Source organism: Pseudonaja textilis, chromosome 2, assembly GCF_049901715.1.
Source record: "Pseudonaja textilis isolate UNSWEBS1 chromosome 2, rPseTex1.2, whole genome shotgun sequence".
NCBI classification, from domain to species: domain Eukaryota; kingdom Metazoa; phylum Chordata; class Lepidosauria; order Squamata; family Elapidae; genus Pseudonaja; species Pseudonaja textilis.
Genome location: NC_141991.1, coordinates 83,560,270 through 83,577,108, shown reverse-complemented (window position 1 = coordinate 83,577,108; position 16,839 = coordinate 83,560,270). Strand labels below are relative to the sequence as shown.

At 37.2% G+C, this 16,839-nt stretch overlaps 1 protein-coding gene across 2 annotated transcripts in view; it reads left to right on the top strand.

Moving 5' to 3' along the window:
- Positions 1–15,721, top strand: part of GRXCR2 (glutaredoxin and cysteine rich domain containing 2) — a 70,600-nt gene extending 54,879 nt beyond the window's left edge. The window contains exons 1-4 of one of the 2 annotated variants that reach the window (XM_087924482.1): positions 3,612–3,640; positions 6,307–6,700; positions 9,156–9,383; positions 12,703–15,721. In XM_087924482.1, the coding sequence (XP_087780608.1) occupies positions 6,362–6,700; positions 9,156–9,383; positions 12,703–12,879 (744 nt within the window). In that variant the 5' untranslated portion in view covers positions 3,612–3,640; positions 6,307–6,361 and the 3' untranslated portion in view covers positions 12,880–15,721. Of the gene's footprint in view, positions 1–3,611; positions 3,641–6,306; positions 6,701–9,155; positions 9,384–12,702 lie in introns of those variants that run through there. The other variant, XM_087924481.1, reaches the window with a different exon arrangement.
- The last annotated feature ends 1,118 nt before the right edge of the window (positions 15,722–16,839 follow it).

Genomic DNA, 16,839 nt, shown 5'->3' with positions numbered 1-16,839 from the left:
TTGAACCTCTTTAGCATTGGAAAAAAACTCAAATTTTGAAAATGTCGAATTTCTTGTTCTGAGTGCATTTCTTCAAGAGAAACCTGTTATAGAGCATATTCTGCTAATGAGCAGAACAAAATCCTAAATGTGTAAGACTATTCAGTCTCTTCCCTCCCCCACATGGTACAGCAGTGGTCCCAAACCCTTTTGGCTTTGAGGAGCGGTGCGGGGGGCAAAGGAGGTGGTTCCGTGGAGCTTCAAATGGAGCTTCATGTGCATGCGCAAGTGCATGCCATTTGCACAAATGTAACGGTGCATCTGTGCTTGACTGCCACTTGTGCAGTTCAGTTCTGAACGGGCTGTGGCCCAGTAGTAGCCCGTGGTTGGAGAACTTTGTGGTAGAGTACCACATGAAGTGTAGATCTGAAGTGATTGCAGATCAAAAGAGTGTTGCTGTCAATACATACGTTAAGAAACATGATTGTCTTCCATAAAGTCAAAATGTTCATTAAGTTGTACCCTGTCAGGCCCAAAGAATGACAATTGGATCTACTTTTGAATAGTTTCTTATTATTGTTTGCTACAGACAGAAATCTTGCCAGACTAAAGCAACTATCTGCAACTATCATCATAACTGTGAATTGCTAGGGAGGTCCACCTTCACCCTCTTCCTGCATATCAAACATTCCATACTTCAACGTCTCTTTGCTCTCTGGGAAAAGAGTCCCTCCCTTCTGTGACTCCAGATTACATACCTACCACCTCATGCCTTGAAATGGCTTCTGTTTCCTCTCTTTTATAGAATTGCATTTGAATGTTTTGAATATTTCTTTTATAGAATTGCGTTGAATGTTTTGGAGATCCAGATCATCACATTTCAGGTATTTAAGAAGCATTGTTTTTAGTAGTAATATTCCATTGTGGCCTATAATGGGCTCATCATAGCTTTCCAACACAGTTACCAGCAAAGTTTTATCTTTTATCAAAGAACTATAAAGCTGAGGATTTCTTAATTCATGGATTTGAAAAGGGCTGTCTTTTTTAACCCTTGTAAAGAAAAGTCCAATATCAAATTGCACATTTCTTAAAAAGTTTCCCTCAAGAAAGACTAATTAGTTTAGCCACATGGAATTCAAGTGGAAGAAAGTCCTCTATTTATTTATTGTTAGTCCCTCTAAATTTGTCAAATAAAAATAAATCTTGAATGAAGCTTTCTTTGAAACTTTAGCTACTGCCTGATCTGATCTAGCTTGTATATTGATAAATCCATATCTGCATGAGCAGATACAAAACTCTGAATTATGGTGTAGTATGGACCCTGGTTATTCAGGAAAATATAGACTGGAGTGGCTCCTAATTAAAATATTTTAGAATTTATATAATTTAGTATACATTGGATTATATTAGTATTTCAGGCTGATAAGCAGGATATAAATGTGATGGGTGGAAGGATGGATGGCCTACTTATCAAGATGTCATAACTGGTTGCTCTTCTGTCTTGATATTTGTTCAATAGAAGGCTTATATTTATCTCTGCATATTATGTGAAACAGGATTGGTAGGGACAAAACTCTTAGAATGTCAAATTGGCACCTCAGAATTTTTCTTTTAAGGTGGATAGTAAGCAGGAAATCATGACTACAGAACTAAGAAATATCTCCTACTTTATATGAATTTGTTACACCTGCATCAGCACCAGTAAAAAATTTTTTTATTATCAATATATGAGGACAAACTTTTAATTAAAAGTGTTAAATGGATGTTCTCCCAATGTTACAGTAATGCTTATTTTGTTCTTTTCAGATGTGTTCCAAGACTTTGAACAACATGTCCCTAGGATAAATCATGAAAAAAGGATAATAGTACAGAGAGGACATTTTCAAAATACATTACAGTAGGCAGTAATTGTGGGCAAGTCAGCAACCCAGTTGTTCTTGAAGTGAATCACAACTCTTAAGTTTTGAATATGTTGAGAGATGCGCAGGGAAATCCAATGTCACTGGATTCAGTGCCAGGAACACTTTGCTTTTGTCGGAAATTGCTATAGTGCTGAATTATCCTGCAATTCTGGTGTGCTATGGGAAGAGAATATTTCACTCCCATTTAAAGAGGCCTTTGGGAATCACAGGACAACACAACTGATTGCAACATCCAGATAAAAATATGGTTCAGTTTGTGCATTCAAAAAGTGTGGATTTCAGTCTCTCCCTCTGTCTTTCTTTTCTAGAGTGCCCTTCCAACAAACATGCTTCATTGACTGGATATTTAAAGACCTAGCACCAGGTGGTGGAAGGCTACCTATAAAATGAAATGCATAGATTATGTTGCCAATAAATTCTGTTGTGGAGTGTTTTTCACATCTATGATCTGAGTAATCCAGATTTTCTAGGGCACTAGTCACTTGTGACTTTTTAATAGCACCAATCTACAGTTCTGCTGAGGTAGGATAGCTAAGTGAAGGCTAAATGCTTGTCAGTTTTGGTTGCAGTACTGAAACTGAGCAGTTTTCCCTCAAAATGACCACAGTGATTTCTGACATAAAAAGGAGAATAAAATAACTGTTTCACTCTTATAATATAACCAAAATATTTAAGAAACAGAGAAAATACAGATCTGACCTCTGAAAAGCTTCCCTGCTCCTGTGCAAAATCAAATTCAGGGTTCATGGGCCAGGGTTTTAGAAAACGTTATTTTTGGTTGGGGGAATACTAGTCCTCTAAACTCAGGTTTAGAAGGTTTTTTTAATATTGTGTGTATGGCCAGAGACATCTCAAAAGCTGTATTATATAAGTTTTTTTGATGGAAATTCTGGAGAAACACAAAATATTCTGCATATATTTTTATGCACCCAGCAACTTAATTGTTGGAATATATATATATTTAAATATATGTTTTTAAAAATATTCCTAACACCTTCCATTAAAGGGAAATGGCTCTGAAAAAGTCACTTATGACAATGTTCACACTTAGAGTTGGTGCAGTGGTTAGAATGCAATATTTCAGGCTAACTCTGCCCATACATCAGGAGTTCATTCCTGACTAGCTCAAGGTTGACTCAGCCTGCCATCCTTCCAAGGTCAGTAAAATGAGGACCCAGATTGTTGGGGGCAATAGGCTGACAATGTACACTACTCAGAGAGTGCTCTAAAGCACTATTGAATGGTAAATCAGTTTAAGTGCTTTTGCTATTGCTATACCCATCACAGCATCCCTATGGTTATATGATCAAAATCTGGGTGCTTGGCAACCAGCAAGTATTTATGACATTTACACCATTCCATGTTTTGTGACTTTAATTTGTGACTTTTCCAGTCAGGTTTATAATGCCATTTGTAAAAAAAAAAAGGGCGCTAATAAATTGTGTGGATATATTTTAGATGGCAGCACTAATATGTTCCTGAAATCCTGGAGATCAGAGAAATAGAGATCTTTTCACCTGACTTCAGATATGGCACAGGGAAGAAGTATTTGGATTCAGTGTAAAGTAATATGACTACCATGTAATAGACAGAAAGAAGAAAGCATATATAGCATTTCTACTGGTAAATTATATACAGTTATATAGTAAATTGGCAAAATCTTATCTGTCATGAAACCTGATCAGTCTTTTTTTTTATCAGATCTCCAATAACAGCTTATGGAGGATACTAGTTACAAGGTATTACAAATTACAGATCTAAAAATAATTGCTTATTCTCCTACCAATAAATAAGTATTCCATGTGCATATTCAGTTTTTGTTCTCATGGAAAGTTGGCAGGAAACAAAGGATGTTATTTACCTGTATCTTCCAAATTTACAATTCGTCTTAAAAAGAAAAGAATTCAATCATACTAATCTTTATGGACATTTTCCCAAAATGTTGGAAACTAGTTTAGGTGTTCTTGACTGAAAGTTGAGGCAGAAATAATATATTTTAGGAGGAGTCTTTACCTAATTATTATTTCCAACACCACCTGGGATATTTCTAAGAAGATAAGGGTGAGGAATGTTATTCTCTTCAAGATTATGGCTTGAAATGGAAACATGGTATTCTTATTCATCTATGTGTAGGTGTTGCATTAAAACGGCAGAAAACTAGAGCATTTGCCAGTGAGTGAAAAAAGTTATATAAAAATGTCCCAAAATAGACACATAGAATTTGAGGGTGGGTTGCTATACTTATGGAACGGCTGTTTGTTTAGTATAAATAATTAAAAATCCAATCTTTTACAGACAAGAGGGGAAAAACTCAACTATGCTAAAGATTAGTGAAATAGGCCCACAGAACTATGTCCATTTGAGCAATGGTTTTACTGGTAGGCAGGAGGTGGAAGCTGTCTCAGCTGTAAAGTATTGGTGGTACATCATCTCAAAGCTAGGCTATTGCCCTCAGAATGTTGCTCAATCACCAGCATTTGCCTTCTAGACCATCCACATTTTGTACATGGAAGGAAAGAATGTGCCTGTTGCGTCCAACAACAGTCTTCACTCTGGTCTGCTCTTTGAGCAGCAGCCGGAGAAGCCTCTGATTGGCTGAACCATTTAAAGCTCCGTATAAAAGGAGTTGTCAAACGGAATCAGCTACAAGTTAACAAGAAAGCCTTGTCAGAGTTAACCTGCCTCTGCCTCTTCTCTCCAGCACATCAAATACAAAAGTGCCAACTTGTCGTTCAGAGAGAAAAATGATCTTAGGTCAGCCCAACTCTGGAGGGAACTGATGAATTCAGCTCAAAGAGCTGCTGCCTTCAAATATAGCTCTGGTTTTACCACTGCTTGCCATTATTGGGAAGCAGGCATTCAAAGTTTTCCCTGTGGAAGAACCTCCGGATGTTAGCTTCATGAAGATCCACCTACTCTGTGCTTTTCTCTGTTGAGGAAGAGGAGAGCTGAGTAAAGCCAGGTCAGAGAACTAGTTTTGGTAGCACTCCCATCTTTAAACCTTGGCTCTCGGGAAAAACTATTTCCCAACCCTGCAGCTGCCACTTTGAAATTGATGGGGGGAAAATTGAGGTAAATTCAGGGGTGGGATTTGTTATGTCCTTGGGGCTGACACCAGTTCCACATCAGGTCCGCAATTCCTGCGGGGGCGTTCTTAGTCCCCATTGGCTGGCTCCCTTCGACAGTCGGCTATAAAAGCCGGCTGCTAGGTTGAGCCAGCCGCTGTTCGCTGGTAGGTCTGCTGTTAGCTGCAGACGCGACAGCCCCCTTTATTCCCACGAATAAAGCGTGTTATGACTGAAGCTCTGGTGTGGCCTCCCTCCTTTCCGAACTTAACAGGATTCAAATTTTTTAACAACTGGTTCTGTGTGTGTGGCTTAGGTGGTGGGCATGGCTTGGTGGTCATATGATTGGGTGGACGTGGCTTGGTGGTCATGTTATTGGCTGGGTGTGGCCAACTCAATATCACTCACATTGAGGCATGCATCTCCTTGTCTGACGTCTCATGACTGTGGGAATGCTGCAACCATCATAAGTGTGAAAAATGGCCATGTCACTTTTTTCAGTGCCATTTTAACTTTGAATGGTCACTCCACACAAGCTCCATACCCTCCGTACCAGCAAAGGAGGGGAAAAAACTCCAGAGAAGTTCCTGAGACAGGAAGACTAGTCCTGCCAAGAATGTAATAAGGGTTAATGGAGAGGCAGTTTCTGTAATCAACACCAGAATGTTTCCTTCCTGCCTTCCTTACAGGATTAGGCCAGTAATTTCTTCTAACAACTGGTTCTCCGAACTGCTTAGAATGTTAAAAACTGGTTCTAGAGAATAGGTGCGAACTGGTAGAATCCCACCCCTGGGTAAATTATAAATTAAATTACTATTGCTCCCCTTATACACAGTTGTAATGCAGTCCATAGTCACTTAGGATTTGATCCTGTTGCATCTAAGGGCACTTAATTACTCACTAATAAAGCTGAAGAGGATTATTTGTAGCAATGAACTGTTTAGTGTTGATTCTTATTCTTTTAACACATTGCTATCTGCCATTTTAATTCATTTTAGAAGCAGTGCACAACTTAGCCACTAAATAAAAGCTAAAATATGGTAGAATAAAATGTGTGCCCACCTGCATGTGTATTTCCTTTTCCTTTAGCTATAAATCTCCTTTATGTTATCCTTTACAATACAATACAAAATTACAGCATATATATAAGCCTAGGCCCCAGTCCCCTGAGTAAATTCCTCTTTCTGCAACGATTTCTTTGTGTGACACTCTATCAATGTTTAATCTCGAGGTGTCCTTTTAAGCCGTAATGTGAGAGGGCCCATAGAGCTTTTGAATTATATATTGCATAGCTCTTTTTATTTATTTATTTATCTTTCTCTCTGTGTTTGTTCATTTAGATGCCTTAGAAACTATCGTAGCTGGACTGGGAATTTCTGTGAAAAACCAACCTCTATGGATGAGTTCCAGAAGAAATCCAGCCAAAAGCATGATACAAGATCCCGAAAAGTAAGATTCAAAATTTCCTCATCCTACAGTGGTCGAGTCTTAAAACAAATGTATGAAGATGGGCAAGAGCTTGAAATCCCAGCAGAAGACTACTCTCATAATTGTCAGTCCTGGAATTTTGAACCCCGAGACAATTTATTGGGGATTAAAGAAAACCCAGATCACAGCTTTTATCCATCAGCTAAACTGAATGCCCAGAGGATCAGTGTATTCAGAGAAGGGAACAAATATACTGTCACAAGTAGCTCTTCCCTTCTAAATGATGACAAGGAGGATGGTCTTGTGGTAAGTAATGTTGTTATAAAATGTAGTAAAATGTACTAAAACATTCATTTGGTAAAGATTGTATATAATATTTATGTTTAGCAAGACATTATTTTAATGAAATATTAATCATTTGGTTCAGTTATATATACTTTTTATATTCATAGAAGTGTGGTGGCTCATGAGGTTAGGATGCTGGTGATTTTCAGGCTCACTTTTGAGACCTGGTTGCTGCTGTGGGAGGGGGTGAGCTCCTGTCGCACCCTCCAGCTGCTGCTAACCCCACAGTTTGAAAGTGGGCCACTATGAGTAGAGAGATGGGTATCACTTCAATAGGCAACTTAATGGGGACATGAAAGGAACCCCCAACTGGGCATCCCTTGGGCAACAGTGTTGTCGCCATTCAATCCTTCCAACCCAGAAGCACATTGATGCTCCTGACACAAAGGTATTAGTAGTTATATATTCTAGCTAACTTTACAGAATGTTTCAAACCAGCACAAATTCAGAAGTCCAAGCAGAAAATAGTAGATTATGTAATGGGAAAGTTCCATATCCCAGTGTGGGAATTTATGCTTTACATGTCAAAGATCACATACTTCATTTTTACATTGCTAGCTTAAAGGATTAAAGTACAAACAATGTAAATTGAAGACTTTTGCCTGGGTTCTGGAGAGCTGTTGATTATCAAAGTACACCATGTACTATGTGGTCTTATTTCAAACTTGTAGGATCTGTTCTACTATCCTACTGTTCTTTTTTATAAGAAACGTAAGACCTATCAGAGCTTGGTGGAAATATAGATATAAATGTAAAAATATTTAGTTTTTGAAAGCTAGAGCTGTATAGTGTTCAAAGTCCTACATTACATAAATCAACCCACCAGAGAACCTAGCCAGATATATTTTCTCCACATCTCTGGAGGAAATAATAGGGTAACAAATAGATAAATAGCCTAACCTCCTGTAAAGTAGCTTCTCATATTTGTATTGCTGAACTGGCAATTCTTTGAAGATGTGTGGATGATTTACAATTATAAGGTTTGGAATTTAGTAGGGTAATTAGCACCCAAACAGGTCCCTAGAGTTTGATTCTGATCATTCTGTCAAATCAAATGTTTGTATATTTCAGTATAGCATTTTTGTGTCTATTCAGTTTTGAAGCGTGTAATGTTTCTGATCAAAGTGCATTTACTGGCTATATGTGACAGTCCAAAACCTTCTGTTTTATTCTGAGAATGCAATAACAAAATGAACATAAGCTATTAAGAGGCTCGATTTCATCGCTGTTGAATGGGATTCTTCATTCTAGTTCTGAAAGTACGGAAGCTTGGTAACTGCTCAGTGGTGGTGGTAGCAATTCATTTAAAATTAGAAACAGGACAATTAGAAGCAGTATACAGTGCCTTAAAAAATTAGATCCAGTTCTGAATGCCATTTGCAAGCACTTTCTATTATAAGATACAGAAACCACTACATTAAAATTCACCTGCTAAGTATACCTGCTAAAATAATAAAAGTATAGAAGCCCACAATGAGCTCTGAAGGAAGAGTAATGAGAATGCAATGATTTACAAAGCATTTTATTGAATCATATTACTTATTAGGAAAACTGACATCCATGCAGGACATAGACAGGAGTGGAGAATTGTTTTTCACTCTGAAGTTGACATATCCTCATTGTGAACTTGTTGGGGTTGCATATCAGTAACCAGTGAGAGTTAGGAGTTGGCTAGAGGCTAGTGAAAATCTTCGGCTCTGCTTCTTGGATGAGAAGCAAAATGTTTTCAAAGAAAAAACCAGAAAGTCCAGTTGTCTCTTCAAAAAAACAGCTTTGGGACAACCATGACCTGGATGACTGAGAATCTCCATAGACACAGTGTGAAGACATTGCTTGCCCTATATTGGGTCACCTTTCCTTCTACCTGATTTCCTCAATCCCTCCCTCCCTCCCTCCCTCTCTCTGTCCCTCAACAACATATATCAGTTGATTAAGAAGTAAACAATGGGAAGACTGCCATTATTCAGCTGATTTTGAAATGTAATATGTAATAAGATACCCAGGTATCTTTCTTTGTGTAATAAGAAAGAATGAACTTTATGAATTCCATTATGGAGACCTTCCTGCACCTTGGCAAAGGAACTTGTGACTTAACCCGTTTCCATCTACCATCTGAGGAGGTCAGGCTTTTTATTCAACTTGGGGAGAAGTCTGGTAGGCGGACATGTTGGAACTTCCTTTGCACTTGGTAGTTTAGTTCTTGTTTCATAGACATATCTGATAGGCATTAAATAGAAAATGCAAATCATTGCAAATATGCATGATTTGCAAATCAGTGGGAGGAATTTTCTCTTGACTTTGCTAGGCAATGCAAGAAAGAAAACTTCTCAGTGCTATGTATGGATTGGATCTCATTAAAAAGGACATCGGTCTTTAAAAAAATAAATAAACATCTACCTATGCTATTCTATTTCAGCATCCCCGCATTTTAGATTTTGGCAGGATTATAATTTATACCAGTAATCTAAAAATAATCCGGACACCCCTGAGCAAGGAAGAGCTAATGGAAAGAATCATGCAAAATGAAGGTGTTGATGATAGCTCCTTCATGAACTCTGAAGAAAAAGGAGGAAGTAGCAGTGTTCAAAGCAATGGAAACATAAACAGTGATGCAACAGAATCAGGCCACAACCAACAAGTTTGGGTAAGACAATTGATTACTTTTTCTTTGATTCAGGATTTTCCTGGATACGGCCAGAATCTCAGGTGTGATTCCATCAACATTATTTGTTTAAAAGTTTGGTATCTAGAAGTTTGGAAACAAAAGAGAACTTAGAGGGAAAAAAGTCGGGTGTCTATACATAAATTGCAGCAAAAGAAAATCTGTATCATTAAAGAAGATCTAGGAGCGTTTTGGACATATGGAATGTTGATGACAGTTTTGCTAGCAGAGATAAGAAATTCTAGGTCAAAGGAACTTACCCCATTATCACTCCATAATTATCTTCAAGTTAATTCACCAGAATTAATAAACATGAAGATAACACCTCATATGATGTATAAACTAGTTTGTCATGTTTATCATCGATGTCACCTGTTTTGTAACTACAACCAAAACATTTTGAAATATCTGAACTTAGTCAATGCTGAAAATAGAGAATCCAGGACTATAACTTTTCCAAGTATGGTATTGCTGAAACTCTTATCAGTAGATCATTTCTACCCATCCAGATGGCAAGGCATGTCCTTGTCAAATCATTCAGTGTTTCTCCCTGTTTGGCAGAATAAAATCTCAATACCTGTGCCTAAAGACACACCCACACACCCACACACCCCTATCTGTGATTAACATGCACAAACAACACAAATACCAGTAACTTTTGGGAAAGTATATAAGAGGTCCAATTTATTGCATATATTATGTACCCTCTTGTTTGTTTCTTTTTCAGTCTTTCTTCTCTGATTGTCAGGAAGAAAAGAATAGTTCTCTTGCATGAAATGATTTCTTGTTTTCTTCTGACTCTATGCATTCACTGGAGTGAGGTCAGGTATCCACCCTAGGGGTGGACAACAAGGCATTCCTTTTCATGGAACATGAGGAATCCCCACAGGGATAATTAATTAAAAATATTCATGGTCCAAATATTGTTAAATCTTTCAGTCTTATATTACAAGTATATGGCATATTTCTCCTCTGAAATTTTGTCTAGTGGTGAAGGCACCAGGCTAGAAACCAGGAGACTCTGAGTTCTAGTCCTACCTTAGGCACGAAAGCCATCTGGATATCTTTGGGCCAGTCACTCTCTCTCAGCCCAACTCACCTCATAGGATTATTGTGGGGAAAGTAGGAGGAGGAAAGAGTATTAGAGTATTAATTAAAAATAGTAATAAAGACAGGATAAAAGTAAATAAATAAAACTTCTGTGAGAATTTGAAAATTAGACTGCTGGACTTCCACAAGATACAACAACATGTCAATGTTTTAATCACTGAAATCATTGGGAAAAATAGTGCCATTCCCTTTGTTCCTGATGTTCCAATCTTTTATGAACATTTTGAGGCATAAGTAAAGAATGGAGACACTGATAAAATCTATATTTTTGTAGGTTTGAGTAAGCTATCAATAAGCAAGCAAGCAAGCAAACAAAAAGCATTAGAAACTTTCTAGATAGGTAATGGTGGGGAGTGGGGGGTTCTAATAAATAAGCCCTTCAATCATTATTACACTGATAATCTTTAAAGATAAGGTTTCCACCATTTGCAGGAAGGCTACAAGGACAAAATCTAGACAGGCTCCTGCTGGTGACAAAGAGATAAAGAAAACTAATTCTTGACTACCATCTAATCTAATCTGACTTTTCCAACCCAGATATAATAGGCCTAATTTGCAGCCACAGATCAAAATACAATTATCTTCTTTTTCCTTGTTCTTTAACAAAGCATGATGTGCGTTACTCTCATTTAATTTATATCATAAAGCTGTACATAGTGTACAAATCCTCTGCCAAAGTGAACAATTGCTTAGTTAGTATTCCTACTGGTGAAATGATTGATATGAGACATAGACACCTAACCATGAAAGTCCATGAGGATTGAGATAGAAGGTAGATGACATAAACAAACAAATAAATGAATAAATAAATGTATCATGGCTTTGGAAAGGACCTTAGAGATCATCTAGACTTGTTGATCTATCCTGTGTTTGGAGACTTCCCAGGGAAGGAAAACTAATAAGACCATTATGTTTCACGAACATCAAGAAAGTTCTGCCTGATCTACAGTGTGAACCTCTTTTCTTGTACTTTTAATCCATTAGTTCTGGACCTTTCCTCTAGGGCGATAGAGAATGAATCCACTCCATCTTCTGTGATCCTTCAAGGTAGAAATAGATGCATCAGGCACTCAGGACTGAACTTAGAACATAGAATAATAGAATTGAAAAGGACCTTGAAGATCTTCTGGATCAACCCAGTACTTAAGCAGGAGACCCTATGTTGTGGCAGCTGGCAGAACTGGCAGCAGAGTCGGACTGCGAGAAGTTGGGGAGGAACTTGGGCCAGTCCTGGAGGCTGAGGAATACTTGAATGAGGGATCTGCTTCAGAGGCAGAGATGGGGTGAGGGCAGGCTGGCAGTCATCAACTGCCTTTGGGCTCAGATAGCAGTGAAGCAGGGGAGCAGCTGGAACCAGTTCCCAGCCTGCGCATGTGCAAAGCTGCCAAAAGGAAAAAACAATTACGAACTCAGGGTCGACATAGGAGTAAGGCCACAGATGGATGATGAATGGCCCCTCCCATAAGGATTAAAAGAGGAACAGAAGGGGAGGGTTTTTTTTTTTCAAGAAACCATTCATTCGTTCATTCCATCATTGTGAAGATCTGTCTATGCATCCTAGAGACTCTGTGCTAAGCCCTTACTTGTCAGCACTGTGTTTGGAAATATTTACTGGGTAGTTTTCCAAGATAGATAAGGTTTGAGCTCCTATTATACCCTTGAAAGATTTTTGCCAGGCCGTTGGCTGAATGTGAATGCAAGAAATTCATATTTGTTTAATAAAAGGTGTTTCGTTGGGACAAGAGTCTGCTTAGTGCTTTTTGAGGAAGCCTAGGACAGAACACCCTATATCATTTCAAATAAATGATTTCCAGTCTCTTTTTGAAAGCCTCCAGTGATGGAGCACCCACAACTTCCGAAGGCAAGCTGTTCCATTGATCGATTGCTCTTTATTCATCAGTTGTTTTACATTTTGAAACACTGAAAACTTGAAGCAATTGGGCCACAACAAAAGGCTGTAAGATGTCTTCCTTCCCAACCCTCAGCAGCAAAATCCAAACTATGTTTGAATAATTTTTAAAATCCTGGAGTGAAAAAAGTGCAAATCCTATAATTTGCTTATTTTGCTGGGGGAAAAAAATGGAGTGACCTTACCTTGGAGAACTTTTCCTGTCACTTGTTTTTCTTCTAGATAAAGGTTTGTGTGAACCGATACAAAGGAAAATTGTTTAATCAAGCTTTTGTATTTCAGGAAGGCAATGAGAACAGCTGCTCACAGTGCAAAGGATCAGGCTCTGCCCCCTGTGTTGTGTGTCATGGAAGCAAGCTTTCAATGTTGGCTAATCGGTTTAAGGAGTCATACAGAGCTCTGCGATGTCCTGCCTGTAATGAAAACGGGCAGCAGCCCTGCCAGATTTGTGTTTTGTGACTCTATCTGTTCTGTAATTTTTTTTACTTACTTTCTTTCGAATAGAACAGACCACATCAAATAGTCTACACCCATCCATCTTTTTTAGCTAGGAAGCTATCTCTTTATGTTTGGTTCTTAAAGAGTCTATCGATTGCCAGCCTTTCCACTGAATTAAAAGAACTGGCACATGTTTCAAGAGAGCTTTTTCTGATTTCAGTTGAGTGAAAATAAAGCTGCACTTGTAGAGTAATATAAATGTTATATAGAAAGACTTAACTTTGGCTAGCTCATCTTCTAGGTTTCTATGGTCTTATCTTTAAAAACAAACAAACCTAGTTCTGACTTCAGTAAAATAGAAGAAACAAAATGGAATTCTTGTTCTGGTACAACCAGGAGTACCAAAACATGAGAAGAAAACAAATGTCAGAGATGAGGACAGCTTAATAACCTTTGGATTAAAAGGTATTTTCAAAGTCAGGCGTCCTTACTAAACCTAATAAAAATAAATAAATAAATATTTAAAAAGCTGCATGCCTACTTTTCAGGAAATTAGCCATCTGAAAACTTTTGAGGTTATCCAAACTATTTGTAAGTTAAAGTTTCCAGGATTTCTTAAGTATTTATAATTTCTTGCATCCCTTGGCAGAACAAAAGTTATTGGGGCTTGCTAAAATAGAAATGAGAGCTAGTTTGGTATAGTGATTAAGGCATCAAGATAGAAACTGGGAGACTGTGAATTTTAGGCACAAACCAGCACAAACCATCTTGGGCCAGTCACTTCGTCTAAGCTTTAGTAAGGAAGAAGTGGCAAACCGCTTCTGAAAAAAAAAACTTTGCCAGGAAACTGCTGGGACTTGTCCAGCTAGTCTCTAAGAACTGGATGTGATTAGATGGAAAAAAAGATGCATCAATTTGTAAAATTATCTGAAAAAACAAAAGAAAAACAAAAAAACAAAACAAAAATGAAATTAGCACTATAAGGTAACAAAGGGATTTAAAAAATTCTACTTCTTGACTGACTTCCAGTGGTTGTACAAAACTTTGCATTGCAGATGCAGAAGTTCTTAATTAAATCCATGTTTAGGTACGGCTTCTATCAGAAGATACTTAGCTCATAAAATAAGTTGTCAGATACTATTTATTTACACTTTAGCTGGCTGACTAAATGTCATGCTATATTTAACTTTCACAAGCAATTTCATTTTGCAACATGATTTGCAATTAGTTGTTCATTTATTCCTCCATTGGTTCATCCCTTTTCTTTCAAATCTGGATCATTTCAAATGGAATACTTTTTAATGTGCTTCACGTAGAGAACCATTTTACTGTTGTTACTCGAATTAGGCAGCCCATATTTCTATACATTACTAGCCGAAAAAGGGAAGACAACAACAATCAATATACTAGAACATTTGGAAAAATATATTTGTCTGTTTCTTCAGAGGGAAACTATAACTGATGTTAATGGGAAGCTTTGCCTCTCCTAGGATTTGCGGTTAACAAATGGTACTTGTGTTCTTTAAAAAGAATTCCCCCTTGTAATTTCTAAAACATGAGTTTTGATTAGTTCAGACGAAGAAGTAGGTTAAATATTTAACATGTTACTGTGGGGAATACCAGAACTATTGTTAATAAGCAGAACTGTACAGTGATTTGGATTTGAAAGGGAAAAGGTAATTTGGAGCAGAGATGTACACGTAGCACCTCTTGGCATCTCTTTGAATCCTACTACTGTAACATAAGCTTCTTTACAAAGTTGGAGACAAGGGGTATGAGTGTTCACTTGATCTCCAAATTATCCTCTCCTTTTCACATCAAATCGCTGTATAGCACTGTACATAAAAAAGCAAACCTGGCTTGGGTTTGGGGGAGTTATTTTGGGCGGGGGATGCCCTAAGTTTTACTTTATTTTCTATGCTGGTTTTGCTTGAATACAAGATCTAAGGACTTGATGGACTAAGAGATTCCTTATACATTTCATTTCCTGAAGTTGGAAAAGTAGATAATTTAGAGTTGAGATATATATGTTACATGATTTTTTTAAAAAAGCTGAATTATTTGCTTTAATGCTATTGTGCGACTAATAAGACTTATTGTCTTATTCAGATAAACTCAACTGACCTTTAAATATATAACCACAATAAGCAACTGCTTTGAATTTTAATGAACTTATGAATTTGTCAAAAAAAGGATTTTACTTGAAAAAATCCTTGACTTCACCCCTTAGTTAGGTATATGTTGCTTTTGAATTGTTTAAATATATCAGCTTCCCCTTACTACTGAGGATATAAAAACAATCCTGAAAGAATTTCCTTGAAAAAAAAACTTTTAAATGGACGTCATTGTAAAAAAAAAAACTTTGAAAGCACTTGTGTGGAATTTAACATACTCTTTTCTCTAGTCAAAAACTGGATATCTTTTATCTATGATTATTTATTAAAGTTGCCTATGTAAAAAAGGGTAATTTGAGGGTAGGTTAGGGTGTGGAGTGTAAAGACTACCGTTGGAAAATTTACAAAGAAAAACTATATTGTACTGAAAATTTGTGTAAAAAAAGAATGACAAGTAAATTGAGATATTGTCCTAAAGACTGAATGGACTAGGGCATAAAAAACCAACATTTGGGACTTTGTCTTTTCCCGTAACTGGGGTCCCACAAAAAACACAGTCAGCAATATAAGAACGTTACTTCAGGAAGGGGTTTTGATATTTTATTGCCCCTTAAATGTACAATCTCACTCAAAGCATGCGAGCCACTACTTACATTTGAAGTATGAGTTACATGCAATTTAATTTATCTATGAACAATTAGCTGATAGGGATCTCTTTTGTAAATGCTAATAAAGGCTCTTATGGTGTCTGCTTGGCCTGTTCTTTCTCCAATGGCATCTTGTGTCACTTCATTGCCCAAAATTCATTGGTAAACCTAGAGATCCTATGGGATCCACAAATGCAGTGTTTGCACAGGCATGATCTATCTGATCTAGAGTACTTACGTTCTTATTCCAAGCCATGACTAATGGGGTGAGGGGGAATCTCAAGTTTCCTCTGAAAGCCTATTAGTAGGTTGGAGTGGGCTGATCAAATGGATCATGGGATTTACCTCAATGCAGTGTGTGTGGTGGTAATGGTGGGGTGCAGAGAACTTGAGTGATCTGTCCATTGGGAAAGGACTGATATTAACTTCCCCCAATTCAAGATCCTGACACCACTATCCTGAGACAAAACATGATCTCTGCTGTGAACGGAACCCTTTATAAATTGGATCAGGTCCATGTTATGGTGGTTATGAATTCCCAAGCAGCCTGATTCCGAAGGCAGATTTTGCTTTTGAAGACACAGTATTACTGTTATTACTGTTACACCTATTCTGAGTCTTAGAAAAAAGTATATATGTATCGATCATACTGTATTTTAACCATTTAAATGGGATTATGAAGCATATAGTATTAATAATAGTATAATATAATTATTTAGATGAAATAACAAGGACATTTCAAAATTATCAGAATTGTTATCAGGTTCTTTACCTGTGATTCTAAAAGCTGACTTAAGCACAAAGGCATTCACATGGCCTCCATATTTTTACATGGGTTCATCATACATATTCAGAACAATACAATTTTTCTTCTCGAAAGGTATATGTTCATTGATGCATTCCCATTTTACACACTATATTTGGGTGTTCCAAACTTCTCATTCAGAGATAATATTTGCTATCAATTAGATTCTTTTCTAGAATTGTATTTTTCTATATATTACTCATGTATTATTTCAAAATTTCCTTGTTGAATATATTCATCAGAAATTCATGTCAGAAAAGTGGTGTGGTAATTTGACACTGTCATTTATTACATAAAATAATTAAATTACAAGCTGGGTGAATATGACTAAAAATTCTTTGGATTTTCTGTATTTACTATTTGTCTACCTTATTTAATAGCCATGGCTAGCATTTTCAGCATTTTCTTTGATCTT